We start from the raw sequence: 19,191 nt of genomic DNA, 5'->3' as shown, positions 1-19,191 counted from the left end.
TGCTTGGCGGGGAGCCTGCTTCCTCCTCTCTCTCTCTGCCTGCCTCTCTGCCTACTTGTGATCTCTGTCTGCCAAATAAATAAATAAATGAAATCTTTTTTTAAAAAATATTAAAAACAAAAAAACTAAGACATGATCTCTGCCCTGACGGAGCTTCCCCTCTGCAGGGGAGGACAGAATTTGCAAACACAAGTCAACAATTCTAACCAGTCTTCCAAATGTTGTTTGTTTCAGGTAATCTCAGAGAATGGAATTTGCATCCGTTTCAGGTCCCATGCCTTCTGTCCACAGTTTCCTCTGCCTGAAATGCTCTTTCCTTCCTTGTTTGGGGGTGTCCACCTACTGCTCTTTTAAGACTCAGCTCAAGGTCACCAACTCTGTGAAGCCTTTCCGGACCCTTCCCAACCAATAAATAGACCTTTGTGCCAAGTCCAGTACACCCTGCCCATGGTTATATCATTACACGTTATTACTCTTGCTTTCTATATGCTTGGTATACATCTCTTGCTATATTTGCTATGTATTTCCCTCTAGTAGACTGTGAACCTCTCAAAAGTAGGAAGCATCTGATTTTTCTTACTACACATTGTGTCTAATGAAGTGCCTGGTGTAGAGTAGGTGCTTAACTGATGGTTGGGAAAGTAAAGAATGGATAGATATAACTTTGTTCAGTACTAAGTATAATTGTTTAGCAAAAAGGTTATGACTTACTTACATCACTCACATATATAATTTAAGGTAACCAGATTTTGTGTCTTTATGAATGCTAATATAGTCTAGTCACAAAACATGAATTTTTTTTGAATCACTGGATTATTTGCTTTTTACTCTGTAGATATAAGTATGATATAGCATGATGATATAAGTATGATGACAGGTGATACCTCATTTTTAAAATATTGGCAATATTAAAATTCTTCTTCTAGGAAAGACTTAAAGCAAAAGAAGTAGAGTTCTCTAAATCCACTCAATATTTACTTTTTGAGGCCAGACCCTGGAGCCACCCTTTTCAAGTTCTACTAAACCAAATACCAACTTTCTCAGGATCTGAGGATGCTAAAGCCATAAGATAGAAAATTAGAATTACCGATTCATCTCTTCCTTGTTAGGGTCCCCTTCTGAGTCAGAAGAAGAAACCCCTGGAAAAGTAAAAACAAGACATGAAATCTTAAAGACGATAATTTCTTAAACCAGTTCCTAGGCATTTCAGACCTAGATATGAACTCAGTGATTTCCTACACTAACACCCAATTTGACAGATGAGATACAGATCCTATGTAGTTGAAGGACTTGTTCAAGGTCACATGGCCAGTTAGTGACAGAGTTCAAATTAACCGGCCTAAATGTCAAATGTACTTATATATAAAACACCTGCTTATGCCTCTAACAGAGCCATTTTTGCAGACCTTTTATGCTGTCCATAAATCCTCTTGCTTTTGGCCTACACAGATTAAATAAAAGGAGGGATTACATTGGATTCTGAATATTGTAGGTGTAGGTGGATGCTCTTCCGCCCAACCCTAATATTAACAAGTCATACTTCATCTTGGGAGTGGGGGTGTTTGAAGCCCTGTTGCCACAAATTTAAAAAATCAGCAATCCAATCTCAGCACGGCTAGCAAAGCTTTGATCTCGGATTTACTTCTCAAGATAGTGAATTCCAGGAACATATAACTGAGCTAAATCTGGAGGTATTTATTATACTTAAAAATTTGCATATAAAAACATACAACACGGGGCACCTGGGTGGCTCAGTGGGTTAAGCTGCTGCCTTCGAATCAGGTCATGATCTCAGGGTCCTGGGATCGAGTCCCACATCGGGCTCTCTGATCAGCAGGGAGCCTGCTTCCCTCTCTCTCTCTCTGCCTGCCTCTCTACCTACTTGTGATCTCTCTCTGTCAAATAAATAAATAAAATCTTAAAAAAAAAAACAACATACAACACATATCTATCATGCATTACTCATTATTATCATTATTCATGTATCTATTCAATAAATGTTTTTCAAATATTCACTATATATTTGGTATTACATAAGGTATTAAAGATATAAAAAGGAATGAGACAGTTCCAGCTTTATAATCTAGTTGGTGAATGAGCATTTATACCAAAATAATACAATATTTAAGTGCTAAAACCAAGGCATACATAAGGTATTATAGATGATAAAAGTGCTAAAGAATAGTTCTTTATTCTTTTCTATTGTCTACTCTATTCTCTGAAAAAACTCAGAGATGAGATAAAATGGAAAAAAAATTCGGTAAATATGTAAGGAACATGAAATGATTTCTTCCCTAAAGTTAGTCAAATAAGTTTGGTGCTGATGTAAATGCCTGTCCAATGCTCCCAAATGGTCTCCCTGCTTCTACCCTCGACTCCCTGAGGTATATTCTCAATCAGGAGCCAGGGTGACCTCATTAAAAGCTGTCAGATTATGTCACATTTCTGCTCAGAATCCTCTAGAGCTTCCCATCTCCCTTAGAGTAAAAGCCAGAGTCCTTACAATGACCTACAAAGACCAGCATGATCTGTTTACCTGCCTCTTCCTCCCTCTACCCCATCTTGAACTTCTGACTTCATCTGTTACTTTTTTCCTTGTTTCCTCCATCCAGGCCACATTGGTTCATCTTTACACCTAAACACAGGGTCACTCCCACCTCAGGGTCAGTGTACTACTGATTTCTCCACTTAGAGTAGTTTTCCCTTGAATATCATTGTGGCTTACTCCCTCCCTTCCTCCAGGTCTTCACTCATGTCACCTGGATAGTGAGGTCCTCCCTGACTACACTATCTATAGAACGACAGCCCCCATTCCCCCACCCACACACTCACGCACGTGCACACTCAAGCAAATATGCACACATATGTGTATTTCCTATCCCTTTTTATTGCTTTCTATTTCTTCTCTAGTGTTACATATACTGTGAGATACAGAAAATATATCTATTGGTCTCTGCCCCCAGTTCCCAGCACAGAGCTGCTAAAACTCTTATAATTTCCTAAGTCATGAGCATATCTTGTTCTAACATTTGTCTTTGAACCCCACAGAACTAAAACTCTTACAAATTTCTAAGTGATAAGAGCACAGGAGCATCTTTTGTTCTAATGAAGTGACTCTGGTTGGCTCCTAAATGGGGTCTGGTCACCAGAAAGACCAAGCCATGATTAGAAGCTTGGAATTTTCAGCACCCCCCCACCACCAGCCTCCTAAGAGGGGAGAAGGGCAGGAAATGGAGACAATAATTGATCATGCCTACATGAGGAAGCCTCCGTAAAATCCCAGTAGCATGGAAAGCTTCCAGGTTGGCAAATGCACCACTGCATTCACATTGGGAGAGTGACACAACCCAACTCTACAGGTACAGAAGCTCGTGCACCCAGACCACCGAAGACCTCACTCTATGTATCTCTTCATTTGGCTGTTCATCTATATTCTTTATCATATCCTTTTCCCTGAGTTCTGTGAGCCACTCTAGCAAATTAATTGAACCCAAGGAGGGGGTTGTGGAAACCTCCAATTTGTAACAAGTGAGACAGAAATTGTGGGTTATCTGGGGGCCTAATACTTGTGATTGGCATCTGAAGTGAGGTAGAAGCCATCTTGTAGAACTAAGCCTTTAGCCTGTTGGATCTAACACTATATCCAGGTAAGTGATGTTAGAACTGAGTTAAATTGTAGGACACCCAACCTCACATACCACACAGAGGTTGGAATTGGTGATCAGAACCATTTTGTATACCTATCATATTATATATTTAATTAATTTATTTAATTTATTTTTTTCTCTCTCATTACAGTGCAAATTCCACCTGTCCATAATCTTTTTTCTGTTTGGCTCACTGCTATTGTCCCCACTACCTAGAAGAATGCGTGGTATAGTAGTCCTTTGATAAATATTTATTATAAATATGTCTTACTAATAAGGGCCATGATGTAAGAGTATTTTGTTTTACCTTCTATATAAATCTCAGCAGAGGTTGAATCTGTCCCATAGATGTTAGAAGCAAAGCAGGAATAGCGTCCTGTGTCTTCTTCAAAGGCTTCAGCAATGGTCAATGAGTGCAGATTTCCTGCCTGGACAATATGAATGTCTGGGGAATTTTCAAGCTCCTTTCCTTCACAGTACCACCTGCAAAGAAGGGAATATTGCACATGACCAAAGTGTGAAAATTAATAACGTAAATGCTCCAGATGTTCTGTAAGAGGAAAACTGTGACAACTTAGAATCAGAACATTAAATGGTATTAATTTGATTGTAACAATAAGAAGAGTTGGCAGTATTCAAACTATATTGACACTTTATTCAAGAAATTTGAGAAATGGCTCCTATCAAGAATGATACAACTGAGTGGGGTGCCTGGGAGGCTGAGGTGGTTAAGTGCCCGACTCTTGGTTTGGCTCAGGTCATGACCTCAAGTTTGTGAGATCAAGCCCTGAGTCAGGTTCTATGCTCAACAGGAAGTCTGTTTGTCCCTCTTGCTCTGTTTCTCCCCTCCTCTTGTACTCTCCTTCTCTAAAATAAATAAATAAATAAAATCTTAAAAAAAAAAAAAAGAATGATACAACTAAAAGCATATGGATGAGAAAGTAAATCCAGACAACCACAAGGAACTAGATCTTTGCAGTGGAACTTGGCTTCTCCTAAAAAGATGTACAGCTTTCCATCCTATGCATTAAGTAAGTGCTCCTTTGGTTATCTGGAGACAATCTAAGGGATATTAAAAGTTCATGAGGTTGAGTGCAATCATTCCCTACTATGAAATTGCATCTGACCTACTAAATGAAAATTATTTTGTTGGATTACTTGAGTAGTCAGAGTAAGGAAGATGGGTCATATTCTTCAGTAGTGGCCCAACTTTGGCAAATAACCTAAGTATGTTTCCATAGGTTATGGCATTTTATTTTGATTCCACACACTTGGAAGTTAGAAATTTTTATTATAGTTTTTTGGCCAAAAATTTACATAAAATAATACATATAATAATGTTTAGGGGTGCCTGGGTGGCTCAGCCAGTCAAGCATCCACCTCTTTATTTCAGCTTAGGTCATGATCTCAGGGTTGTGAGAGAGAAACTTGCAATGGGCTCTGTGATCAGCCAGGAGCCTGCTGGAGATTCTCTCCCCTTCCATCTCCTTCTGCACCTCCCTGTTGCTCATGCACATGTGTTGTTTCTCTCCATCTCTCTCTAATAAACAAGTAAATCTTTTAAAAAATAATGTTTAAAATGTGGAGGTGCATAATAAGAGAAAAAGACATCAAAACTGCACAGAAATGCAATTTCTCATGTTACATGCTAACAAAACTCTAAAAGTTTGATGAGTGTCATCTACAGTTAGTAGGAATGCAAAATGGTGCAACCCCTATGAAAGGAATATGACAATATCTGCTGAAATTACAGGCAAGTTTATCTTTGGACCCAACAATCCCACTTGCGGGAATCTCTCACACAGATCCACTTGCATGCATACAAAATGACAAATGTACATGCTATTCATTTAAACAGTGAAATATTAGAAAGAACTTGAGTGTCCAACACCAGGGGTCCTATGAAATAAACTATGGTACAGCCACATAGTGGAACACTTTGCAACTGTGGAAAGAGATTGAGAAAGATCACTATGCATCAATATGGAAAGAACCCCAAGATATATAGTTACAATTTTAAGAGAAAGGTACAGGATAGTGAACTTAGAGTGTTTTTCTAAAATATGTGGGTTGTTAGGGATTGAATTTTCTTTACCCAAAGGATATGTTGAAGTCCTAAATGCAAGTACTTGGGAGTATGACCTTACTTGGAAGAAGGGTCTTTGCAGACACAATCAAGTTACAGTGAAATTACTAGGATGGGTCCTAATCCAGTATGAATGGGTTCTTTAAGAAGAGGAAAACCCTATGTGAAGACAGAGACACACAGAGGGAATGGCATGTGTTGGCAGAGGCAGGGATCTTCACAGAACCTGTTATCTGAAATCAGTTCACTTTGCTCTTGTGAGGGCCCCCACCACTGAATTGTAAAGTGTCCATGACAGGACATTATTAGTTTTATTTATCAGTGTAATCCCAACAACTACCACAGTGCCCTGACACATGGCAGATACTCAGGAAATATGTGTTGCATGTGTTGAAAGACCAAATGATAGAAAGAATTGATAGTTAATATTTTGTAAGAATTTTGGTATTAAATTCACCAAATTCTATGCCAGTTTTTGATCTGTTGTGACAGTGCTATATGTAGCTACTGAACTGGGTTTGTAAATCTCCAAGGCATAAATCTCAATAAGACCCAAAGGAGTTTACAGGGCACCTTGGTGGCTCAGTTGGCTAAGTGTCTGCCTTCAGCTCAGGCTATGATCTCAAGGACTTGGGATCAAGCCGTGCATTGGGCTTCCCGCTCAGTGGGACATCTGCTTGTCTCTCTCCCTTTGCCCCTCCCCTGCTCACGCTCTCTCTCCCTCTCTCAGATAAATAAATAAAACATTAAAAAGAAAAAGTCCCTGAGGAGCTTATATGAACAAACCCTCAGAGCATATGTGGTTCTAAATACAGTGAACATCCAGTCAAACATGATGTATTAAGCACATGTGTTTACCTTTACTCCCCTCCTGAAATGCCCCTAAAATGAGAATAAAGATATTTTTAAAAGGTATAAAAGTACAAGAACCAAAAGATTGAGAAGGGAGATGAGAGCAGTACTGAGATCTTGAAAACTTTTACAAGGTGGAAAGTAGATTGAGGAGCCAGGAGAGTCAAGAAATCTGAAAATCAAGTGTCTGTGGATGTCAGTGAAAGAAGCCAATTTGTGCTGTACAACCCTATAAGTTTCAGAATTTGGAGACACAAGTTTGGATGTAGAAACACGCTAATAACAGGGAAGAGAACTTAAAATAGGGTACGTGATTTCAAGTTTGGGAAATGCACATAGAGATCCCCACAGTGGGGGGCATCCTCTCTTCTGAAAGTTAGGGGATGCCCAGGGATGAAGACTGAGTTGCTGGCTGTATAAGCAGCTGCTCCATATTAGAACAAGAGGAAGAGGGTTCTGGAGAGATTCTCTAGAGAGAAACAAATGGGCCTGATGGCTCACCTGAATGAAACCGAATATTTAGGAAACACTTTACAAATGTATTGGAGAATTGAGACAAATTTATGATAGAACCACAGAACTAAGCATATAAAGAGAGAGAGAGGGAGAGAGAGAGAGAGCGAGAGCGTGTGTGCAAGATGGTGGAGGAATAGGAGACCTAAATATCATCAGGTCCCAGGAGTTCAGCTAGATAGTTATCAAACCATTCTGAACACCTACAAACTCAAAAGGAGATCAAAGAGAAGAAGAGCAGCAATTCTTGGAACAGAAAATCGACCACTTTCTGGAAGGTAGGATATGTGGAGAAGTGAATCTGAGGCGATACATGGGAAGAAAGACTGCGGGGGGGGGGGGCAGTGGAGCACAAAATCAGAACTTTTAGAAGTCTGCTCCACTGAGGGACGTCACTCCAGAGGCTAAGTGGGGGGTGTGGGTGTGGAGGGGTGGGGATGGTGGAGCCCTTGTAGTGTGGTCTCAGGACCCACGAGGTTACAAAAAGTCCAGGGGTGTCTGAGGATGGTAGAGCTGCCAGGTGTCAGAGAGGGGAAGCCGGCCTCAGAGATGAAGCTGAGAAATGGGCTCTCAGCTCGGGGTTACCTTAAACCATGATCCAAGACACAGTCGGACCCCTGCTCTTTGCAAGGACCCCACAAGTGGCAGATCCAGGGATATCCTCTCCTTCCTCCTCTGGGAAGACTGGTACGGAACTGCACTGCAGGAATCTCTTGGGTTTGGGGACTACAAAAGGGGCTGTGCACCGGAGATAGAAATGCTTAGTCACAGGCCTGGTGAGCACAGAGCACAGCTGGAGACAAGGGAGACAGGAATGATTGACGGCTTTTCCCTGAGGGCGCACTGAAGAGTGGGGCCCTGAGCTCTCGGCTCCTATAGGGCTGGAGCCATTTTCATTCCCATCCTCCAAAGCTGTATGGAAAGCATTCAGGGAACAAAAGCTATCAAGAGCAAAACTGAGCAGATTACTTAGCCTGGCCCCCAGCAAGGGCAGTGCAAATCCTCCTCGGGCAAAGACATTTGGGAATCATAGCAACATGCCCATTCCCCAGAAGATAGGCAAGAACATCCAGCCAATATCAAGTTCACTGATCAATGAAAACTGCAAAACTCCAGAGCTGAAGGAAAGCAACACATAAAATTAATGGCTTTCCCCCCCCATGATTCTTTAGTCTTTCAAAGTTAAGTTTTTTAAATTTTATTTTTTCTTATTCTATTTAAAAAATTTTTTTCCACTTTCTTACCTTAATGTTTTTTAACTATTTTATCTTATCAATATCTTTTTAAACATCTTTTTAAATTTTCATTGTTATAGTCATATTCTATTCCTTATTTAACCTTATTTTTTGTATACATAAAGGTTTTTCTCTCTTTAAAATTTTGGGATACAGTTTCTTCTAATAGATCAAAATATACCCTAAATCTAGTGCAGGGCTTTGTTCTAGTCTCCAGCCTGATCACATTCTTTCCTCTTTTTTTTTTTTCTTTCTTCAACCAACTTCCTATCTTATCAATTCCTTTTTTAGAATATTTTTAAATTTTCATCTTTACAGTCATATACCATTCCTTCATCATGTTTACCTTTATTTCTATATCTATATCTATATATCTATATTTCTTTTTTTTTAATTTTGGGAGGTAGTTTCTTCTAACAGACCAAAATACATTCAAAATCAAGTGTGTGGCTCTGTTCTATTCACCAGATATCTATATCTATATATAATTTTTTTCGTTTTTTCCTCCTTTCTTCTGCCCCGGTTTCAGGTCTCTTCCGATTTGGTTAGTGTATATTTTTCTTGGGTTGTTGCCACCCTCTTAGTATTTTGTTCTCTCATTCATCTATTCTTATCTGGATAAAATTACAAGGTGGAAAAACTCACCACAAAAAAAAGAGCAAGAGGCAGTACTGATGGCTAGGGACCTAATCAACACAGACATTAGTAAGATGTCAGAACTAGAGTTCAGAATGACAATTATCAAGGTGCTAGCTGGCCTTGAAAAAAGCATGGAAGATACTAGAGAATCCTTTCTGGAGTAATAAAAGAACCAAAATCTAACCAAGTTGAAATTTAAAAATCTATTAATGAGATGCTATAAAAAATGGAAGCTCTAACTGCCAGGATAAATGAGGAAGAAGAGAGAATTTATGATATAGACGACCAAATGATGGAGAATAAAGAAGCTGAGAAAAAGAGAGATAAACAACTACTGGACCATGAGGGGAGAATTTGAGAGATAAGTGATACCATAAGATGAAACAATATTAGAATAATTGGGATCCCAGAAGAAAAAGAAAGAGAGAGAGGGACAGAAGGTGCACTGGAATGAATTATAGCAGAGAATTTCCATAATTTGGTGAAGGGAATAAGCATCAAAATCCAGGAGACACAGAGAGTCCCCCTCAAAACCAATAAAAATAGGTCCATACCCTTTCCTCTAATAATAAAACTGACAAGTCTTAGTGACAAAGAGAAAATCCTGAAAGCAGCTTGGGACAAGAGGTCTGTAACATAAAACGGTATAAATATTAGAGTGGCAGCAGACTTATCCACAGAGACCTGGCAGGCCAGAAAGGACTGACATGATATATTCAGAGACTAAACGAGGAAAATGCAGCCTAGAATACTATATCCAGCTAGGCTGTCACTGAAAATAGAAGGGGAGATAAAAAGTTTCAGGACAAACAAAAACTAAAAGAATTTGCAAACACCAAACGAGCCCTATGAGAAATATTGAAAGGGGTCCTCTAAGCAAAGAGAGAGCCTAAAAGTAACAGACCAGAAAGGAACAGAGACAGTATACAGTGACAACCACCTTACAGACAATACAATGGCACTAAATTCCTGTCTTTCGGTAGTTACCCTGAATGTAAATGGGCTAAATGCCCCAATCAAAAGACACAGTGTATCAGAATGGTTAAAAATCAAGAACCATTGACATGCTGTTTGCAAGAAACTAATTTTAGACCCAAAGACACCTCCAGGGCACCTGGGTGGCTCGGTGGGTTAAAGCCTCTGTCTTCGGCTCAGGTCGCGGTCTCAGGGTCCTGGGATTGAGTCCCACATCAGGTTCTCTGCTCAGCAGGGAGACTGCTTCCCCCTCTCTCTCTGACTGCCTCTCTGCCAGCTTGTGATCTCTCTCTCTGTCAAATAAATAAAATCTTAAAAAAAATAGACCCAAAGACACCTCCAGATTTAAAGTCAGGGGGTGGAAAACCATTTACCATGCTAATGGACATCAAAAGAAAGCTGGGGTGGCAATCCTTATACCAGACAAATTAGATTTTAAGCCAAAGACTATAATAAGAGATGAGGAAGGACACTATATCATACTTAAAGGTCAGTTCAACAAGAAGATCTAACATTTTAAATATCTATGCCCCTAACATGGGAGCAGCCAATTATAGAAACCAATTAAAAACAAAATCAAAGAAACACAAGAACAATAATGCAATAATAGTAGGGGACTTTAACACCCCCCCTCACTGAAATGGACAGATCATCTAAACAAAAGATCAGTAAGGAAACAAAGGCTTTAAATGACACACTGGACCAGATGGACATCACCGATATATTTAGAACATTCCATCCCAGAGCAACAGAATACACATTCTTCTCTAGTGCACATGGAACATTCTCCAGAATAGATCACATCCTGGGTCACAAATCAGGTTTCAACTAGAACCAAAAGATTGGGATCATTCCCTGCATATTTTCAGACCACAATGCTTTGAAACTAGAACTCAACCACAAGAGAAAAGTTGGAAAGAACTGAAATACCTGGAGGCTAAAGAACATCTTACCAAAGAATGAATGGGTCAACCAGGAAATTAAAGAAGAATTGAAAAAATTCATGGAAACAAATGAAAGTGAAAACACAGCTGTTCAAAATCTTTGGGACACAACAAAGGTGATTCTGAGAGGAAAGTATATAGCAATACAAGCCTTTCTCAAGAAACAAGAAAGGTCTCAAACACAACCTAACCCTACACCTAAAGGAGCTGGAGAAAGAAGAGCAAAGAAAGCCTAAACCCAGCAGGAGAAGAGAAATAATAAAGATCAGAGCAGAAATCAATGAAATAGAAACCAAAAGAACAGTAGAATAGATCAGCGAAACTAGGAGCTGGTTCTTTGAAAAATTAATAAGATTGATAAAGCCCTGGCCAGACTTATCAAAAAAGAGAGAGAGAGAGAGAGAGATAGGACCCAAATAAATAAAATCATGAATGAAAGAGGAGAGATCACAATGAATACCAAAGAAATACAAATAATTATAAGAACGTAAGAGAAACTACACACAAGCAAACTTGACAATCTAGAAGAAATGGATGCATTCTTGGGGACATATAAACTACCAAAACTGAACCAGGAAGAAATAGGGAACCTAAAGAGACCCATAACCAGTAAGGAGATTGAAGTAGTCATCAAAAATCTCCCAAAAAACAAGAGACCAGAGCCAGACGGCTTCCCAAGGTAATTCTACCAAACATTTAAAGAAGAATTAATACCTATTCTCCTGAAACTGTTTCAAAAAATAAAAATGGAAGCAAAACTTCCAAACACATTTTATGAGGCCAGCATTACCTTGATCCCAAAACCAGAGAAAGACACCATCAAAAAGGAGAATTATAGACCAATATCCTTGATGAACATGGATGCAAAAATTCTCATCAAAATGCTAGCCAATAGGATCCAACAGTACATTAAAAGGATTATTCACCACAACCAAATGGGATTTATTCCTGGGCTGCAAGGTTGGTTCAACATCTGCAAATCAATCAATGTGATACAATACATGAATAAATGAAAGAACAAGAACCATATGAGACTCTCAATAGATGCTGAAAAAGCTTTTGACAGAGTACAGCATCCTTTCTTGATCAAAACTCTTCACAGTGTAGGAATGGAGGGTACATACCTCAATATCATCAAATCATCTATGAAAAACCCATGCAAATATCATTCTCAATAGGGAAAAACTGAGATCTTTTCCCCTAAGGTCAGAAACACAGCAAGGCTGTCTACTATCACCACTGCCATTCCACATAGTAGTAGATGTCCTAGCCTCAGCCATCAGACAACAAAAGGAAATAAAAGGCATCTGACTCAGCAAAGAGGAAGTCAAACTCTCACTCTTTGCAGATGATATGATAATTTATGTGGAAAACCCAAAAGACTCAATTCCAAAACTGCTAGAACTCATACCAGAATTCAATAAAGTGTCAGGACATAAAATCAATGCACAGGAATCAGTTGCATTTCTATACACCAACAGCAGGACAAAAGAAAGAGAAGTTAAGGAGTTGATCCCATTTACAATTGCACCCAAAACTATAAGATACCTAGGAATAAACCTAATCAAGAAGCAAAGAATCTGTACTCAGAAAACTGTAAAGTCCTCATGGAATAAATTGAGGAAGACACCAAGAAACCATGGAACGAGCAAGATGTTCCATGCTCATGGATTGGAGGAACAAATATTGTGAAAATTTCTATGCTACCTAAAACAATCTACACATTTAATGCAATCCCTAAAAAAACCATCAATTTTTTCCAAAGAAATGGAACAAATAATCTTAAAATTTATATGGGACCAGAAAAGACCCTGAATAGCCAGAGGAATGTTGAAAAAGAAAACCAAAGCTGGCGACATCACAATTTCAGACTTCAAGCTCTATTACAAAGCTGTAATCATCAAGACAGTATGCTTCTGGCACAAAAACAGACACATAGATCGATGGAACAGAATAGAGAGTCCAGAAATGGACCCTCAACTCTATGGTCAACTAATCTTCGACAAAGCAGGAAAGACTGTCCAATGGAAAAAAAGACAGTCTCTTCAACAAATGGTCTTGGGAAAATTGGACAGTTACATGTAGAAACTGGACCATTTCCTTACACCACACACAAAAATAGACTCAAAATGGATGAAGGGCCTCAATGTGAGACAGGAATCCATCAAAACCCTTGAGGAGAACACAGGCAGCAAACTCTTCGACCTCAGATGCAGCAACTTCTTCCTAGACACATCGCCAAAGGCAAGGGAAGCAAGGGCAAAAATGAACTACTGGGACTTCATCAAGATCGAAAGCTTTTGCACAGCAAAGGAAACAGTCAACAAAACCAAAAGACAACTGACAGAATGGGAGAAGATATTTGCAAAGACATATCAGATAAAGGGCTAGCATCCAAAATCTATAAAGAACTTATCAAACTCAACACCCAAAGAACAAAGAATCCAATCAAGAAATGGGCAGAAGACATGAACAGACATTTCTGCAGAGAAGACATCTAAATGGCCAACAGACACATGAAAAAGTGCTCACCATCACTGGGCATCAGAGAATACAAATAAAAACCACAGAGAGACCTAACACCAGTCAGAATGGTTAAAAATAACAAGTCAGGAAAGGACAGATGTTAGTGTGGATGGGGAGAAAGGGGAACCCTCCTACCCTGTTGGTGGGAATGCAAGCTGGTGCAGCCACTCTGGAAAATGGTATGGAGGTTCCTCAAAAAGTTTAAAATAAAGCTACACTAAGACCCAGCAATTGCACTACTGAGTATCTGCCCTAAAGATACAAATACAGTGATCCGAAGAGGCATGTGTACCCCAATGTTTATAGCAGCAATGCACACAATAGTCAAACCATGTAAAGAATCTGGATGTCCATCAACAGATGAATGGATAAAGAAGAGGTGGTATATGCATACAATGGAATACTATGCAGCCATCAAGAAATGAAATCTTGCCATTTGCAATGGCGTGGATGGAACTAGAGGGTATTATGCTGAGCGAAATAAGTCAGAGAAAGACAATTATCATTATAGACAATTATCAGACAATCCGCTCTGATTATGAGGAATTTGAGAGGCAGGGCAGGGGTTTGTGAGGGGTAGGGAGGGAAAAAATGAAACAAGATGGGATCGGGAAGGAGACAAACCATAAGAGACTCTTAATCTCACAAAACAAACTGAGGGTTGCTGGATGGTAGGAGGGGAGGGATAGGTTGGCTGGGTTATGGACTTTGAGGAAGCTATGTGCTATGGTTAGTGCTGTGAATTGTGTAAGACTGGTGATTCACAGACTTGTACCCCTGAAACAAATAATACATTATATGTTAATTTTAAAAAAGTTTAAAAAAAAAGATAATAATCAACTCCAGGTCAAAACAAACAAACGAATAGTTGTACACGCAAGGAAACATTCATTTTGCCCTACCTGGATTGTCAGTGAATAATACATACATACTAAGAAGAAAGTAAACATGAATATTTTTTTTTGATAGAGAGATAGAGAGAGCGAGAACGTGAGTGGGTCTGATGAGATCATGACCTGTTCTCAAGAGTCAGTCACTTAACCAACTGAGCCTCCGAGATGCCCCACATAGAATATTCTTTAAACAACTTCGTGATATTATTATAGCGAGGCAGTGAAGGAACAGAAGTGCTGGTTTATTAAAGAGATGCTGAACTCCCATCTTCTGGAGCAGAAAGTCAATAGAAAATAGTTAACACAGGGGCGCCTGGGTGGCTCAGTCATTGGGTGTCTGCCTTCAGCTCAGGTCATGATTCCAGGGTCCTGGGATCAAGCCCCGCATCGGGCTCCCTGCTCAGCGGGAAGCCTGCCTCTCCCTCTCCCACTCCCCCTGCTTCTGTTCCCTCTCTCGCTGTGTCTCTCTCTGTCAAAAAAAATAAATAAAATATTAAAAAAAAAGAAAATAGTTAACATCAATATGCCAAGCAATAGTGGTACACGTATATTACAGTAGTTCTCAAAGTATAGTTCACTTTCTGTGAAGACAAAGCTATTTTTTATATAATATTAAAATATTTGCCTTTTCAGCATGTTGACATTCGCCCTGCTGGTGCATAAGCCACAGGAGGTAAAACTGTTACAGCTGCTTTAGCCGGACAAATTAAGGCATTGTCAAAAATTGGCTTGTGGTCGTTGTGTTCCTCACCTCCACGCTCACAGTTAAAAAAATTTTCGGTTTCATTTAAAAATGTCCTCAGTGAAGCAGTACAAATCATTACTTTTATTAAACCTCAACCTTGAGCCTATATCTTTTTCATATTCTGGGTGGTCAAATGGGAAGTAGCACAAAGCATTTCTATAGGATATGAAAGAGCATTTGTGTGTGTGTGTGTGTGTGTGTGTGTGTGTGTGTGTGTGTGTTTTAGTTGAACTAAGCATTAAATGCATAGAACAATATTTGAACTTGAAAGAACTCACAAATTATGGTTAGTCAGACTTGGGAGTCTGGAAGATTTTTTTTTACAATGAAAGAAATAAGCCTTTTGTTTCAAGTAAAAATAGCTGATACCTTTGTTGTCAATAAAAAATTGGAGCTTTCAAGGAAAAGTTAAAATTTTGGAGAATTTGTATCCCCCACTGTGAATTTAGGGCTTCCCAATACTTAAAAGATTTTTTGATAAAATCAAATGATGATATTAACATGTGTTCTTTTACTATTAAGTAATAAAATGTGTTAACTTTTGGAAAATCCGTATTACTCATTTCTCAAATTACCAATGCATGATATTATCCACTTAAAGTCCAAGACAGGGGCACCTGGGTGGCTCAGAGGGTTAAGCCTCTGCCTCTGGCTTCAGGTCATGATCTCAGGGTCCTGGGATTGAACCCCATGTGGGGCTCTCTGCTCAGCGGGGAGCCTGCTCCCTGCCCTTTCTCTTCCTACCTCTCTGCCTACTTGTGATCCCTCTCTCTCTCTCTCTGTCAAATTAATAAATAAAATCTTAAAAAAATAAATAAATAAAAAATAAAATCCTGGGCGCCTGGGTGGCTCGGTGGGTTGGGCCGCTGCCTTCGGCTCGGGTCATGGTCTCGGGGTCCTGGGATCGGGCCCCGCGTCGGGCTCTCTGCTCGGCGGGGAGCCTGCTTCCTCCTCTCTCTCTGCCTGCCTCTCTGCCTGCTTGTGATCTCTCTCTGTCAAGTAAATGAATAAAATCTTAAAAAAAAAAATAAAATAAAGTCCAAGACGGAAGGTCCTTGGTCTCATAAAGTCCAAGACGGACAAAGGGTTTTAGTATAGCAGAGTATGGAAATTTATTGATAGGGTTTCAGATTTCACATTGCAGCTAACCTTTAAGAAAGCATTGCTAGCTGAATTTTGATGTAGTACCAAACAGGAATAGCCATATTACCTGAAAAGGCTACTGAAATATTCCTCTTTCCAACTACATATCTATAAGGCCAGAATTTTAAAATTTGCTTCAACACAAGCAACATATTACAATAAACTGAATGCAGACACATGAGAATCTAGCAGTCTTCTATTTAGCCAGACATTAAAGAGATTTATAAGACATGTAAAAGAGGGGGCACCTGGGTGGCTCAGTGGGTAAAACCTCTGCCTTCAGTTCAGGCCATGATCTCAGGGTCCTGTGATGGAGCCCTACATCTGGCTCTCTGCTCAGCAGGGAGCCTGCTTCCCCCTCTCTCTGCCTGCCTCTCTGCCTACTTGTGATCTCTCTCTCTGTCTCTCTCTCTCTCTCTCTCTGTTAAATAAATAAATAAAATATTTTTAAAAAAGAAATGTAAAGGAGTACTACTCTTCTCACTAAATTTTTTTGAAAATATAGTTATTTTTCATGAAATTATTTATATTAGCATGTTCATTATTGTTATTTTTTTTTAAAGATTTTATTTATTTATTTGACAGAGAGAGATCACAAGCAGATGGAGAGGCAGGCAGAGAGAGAGAGAGAGGGAAGCAGGCTTCCTGCTGAGCAGAGAGCCCGATGTGGGACTCGATCCCAGGACCCCGAGATCATGACCTGAGCCGAAGGCAGCGGCTTAACCCACTGAGCCACCCAGGCACCCCTCATTATTGTTATTTAAAAATGAATAAGAAATGCCTATTTAAAACATTTCTCAGTTTTCATCTCTAATATGATAATTACAGATGTAATTCACATAGACAAGACCTCTTTTTGGCCTCAATAACTTTTAAAATTGTAAAAGTGTCCTGAGAACAAAAATTATGAGAACTGCTGGAGTATGATTTGGAAATACAGAGGTAAATAGATAGGAAACTGCAAAAAAGAGTTGAAATTGGTCTGTTCTTTAATGTTACTTGACTTTTTAAGCCCTGTACCTGTATTAATTTAATAAAGCAAATAGAAATAACTATTTCAAGACAAATAAAGAAGTACATTCCCTTACATAAACATTATGAGGTTACCTCATTTCTTTAATGTTTTTCTTCCTTACCAAAATGGGAGTGGAAACATCTAGAGCAATTAGACAGCCAGAAGGCGATAAGTGAAATGATTCAAATGCCCAAACTCTCTGTCAGAAGCGTTTTTGTGCTGCTACTCAGATGGCAAGGATAGCTTCAGCCAGTCCCAAAGAAAAAATCAGTAACCGTCACTCTGACTTTTAACACCGTGACCCATTCAGAAATAACACACCGGTCAGGCTGCCTTCTCAAAAAGTATTAAACTTTATCCAGCTTCCCTGAAGACTTTTGAAGATAAGGAGGAAAACACACTCTCTTCAAACATTATCCATGTTAGGGAATGCTTTCACAGAAACGCCCTGCCCAAGGTGTGTGTTTTAGGACGCCAAAGCCTCATGACACAGAATGACAGTGGTGCCAGACATGATTCATGGCTCAGCAGAAATGAGTCAGTGATCTGGGAAAATAAGGCAGGTCCAAATGAAAAAGAAGGACCCGGCTTTTGTGCACTCAGGACAGCTTGCCAGATCTGCTTATTTGGCTGGCTACCAAGCCTGGGAATGAAGACACTTGAAGAAACACATTTTTCAGATTTAACTGGATTTTTGGTTACTGCTGTTAGGTTACTATTTTATCATAACTATGGCTCGGATAAATGTTATGACTCATTGCTTTAGCACATTAACGACTTCTAAATGTAATTTGAATGTGTTATTCTGACTCACCAGCAATAATGCTCATTAAAAGAATGATTACTCAGAGCGTTTCTTTAGCCCTGTCCCAGCCCTTCCAATGTCCCTATCCTACCTCCTATTATTGCCACTCCATGTTTGTTTCCTTTACAAACCTATCTATCACTTATAATTATACAGTGGTTTGGAGGTTTATTTGTTTAGTATTTCTCTCTCTGACAGAACAGCAAACACTACTGGTTGGAGATAATCATGTTTGTTTTGTTTATCACCTGTTTATCTGGTTCCTGGCACAGTGTATGGGATATCAGAGCTGCTCCAAAAAATGTTTGCTGTATGGATGGTAAATGAATGAATTCATATTAGGATTATTAGCGCCTCAAGCCTGTTTTGTTTTCATTCTTCAAGAAGGTTTGGTGGCTAAAAAAGAACTTTCCTTGAATTGCCTTTAACCAGCTTTGTCTAACAATGCCTGATCTCTTATGTGGAGGGTGGAGGGCCTAAAATAGATGAAAGTAGTTTACTTTGTGAGTCCTCAGCTCTCTCCCTTCCGCAGAGGGACTCTTCCCTAGGCAGAGTGCACTGGACTCTGGACTCTATGGGACAATAAGGTAATAGTAGACATTTTCTAACAAAACTCAAAGTTATGTTGGATTTTCGCAACAGAATTTGGTGTTTTGTATGTCCTGTTTGCTACTGAGTTAACAAACTCAAGTGTTCATGACCAGTGGCTGTATTTCAATCATGGGGCTGTGGGAGTACAAGGAAGGGCATAGGTCTATGCTTGAAATTTTATTAAAATTTACTGAGCTCTGTGGTGCCTGGGTGGCTCAGTGGGTTAAAGCCTCTGCCTTCGGCTCAGGTCATGATCTCAGGGTCCTGGGATTGCGTCCCACATCGGCCTGTCTGCTCAGCAGGGAGCCTGCTCCCCCCCACCCCCTGCCTGCCTCTCTGACTACTTGTGATCTCTTTCTCTGTCGAATAAATAAATAAAATCTTAAAAAAAAAAAGTGGGTTAAAATTTACTGAGTTCGGGGCGCCTGGGTGGCTCAGTGGGTTAAAGCCTCTGCCTTCAGCTCAGGTCATGATCTCAGGGTCCTGGGATGGAGCCTCATGTCGGGCTCTCTGCTCGGCGGGGAGCCTGCTTCCCTTCCTCTCTCTGCCTGCCTCTCTGCCTTCTTGTGATCTCTGTCTGTC

At 39.7% G+C, this 19,191-nt stretch overlaps 1 protein-coding gene across 3 annotated transcripts in view; it reads right to left on the bottom strand.

The window, feature by feature from the left end:
* MYPN (myopalladin) overlaps positions 1-19,191 on the bottom strand; it is a 108,833-nt gene that overhangs the window by 63,774 nt on the left and 25,868 nt on the right. For all 3 annotated transcript variants that reach the window (XM_047702580.1, XM_047702579.1, XM_047702581.1), the window contains 2 exons: positions 3,955-4,130; positions 1,088-1,139 (listed from right to left, as the gene is read on the bottom strand). In XM_047702580.1, the coding sequence (XP_047558536.1) occupies positions 1,088-1,095 (8 nt within the window). In that variant the 5' untranslated portion in view covers positions 1,096-1,139; positions 3,955-4,130. The remainder of the gene's footprint in view (positions 1-1,087; positions 1,140-3,954; positions 4,131-19,191) is intronic.

This window comes from Lutra lutra, chromosome 14 (assembly GCF_902655055.1).
Source record: "Lutra lutra chromosome 14, mLutLut1.2, whole genome shotgun sequence".
Classification (NCBI taxonomy): Eukaryota; Metazoa; Chordata; class Mammalia; order Carnivora; family Mustelidae; genus Lutra; species Lutra lutra.
The sequence above is the reverse complement of the archived record's forward strand: the minus strand, read 5'-3'. Positions and strand labels throughout refer to the sequence as shown.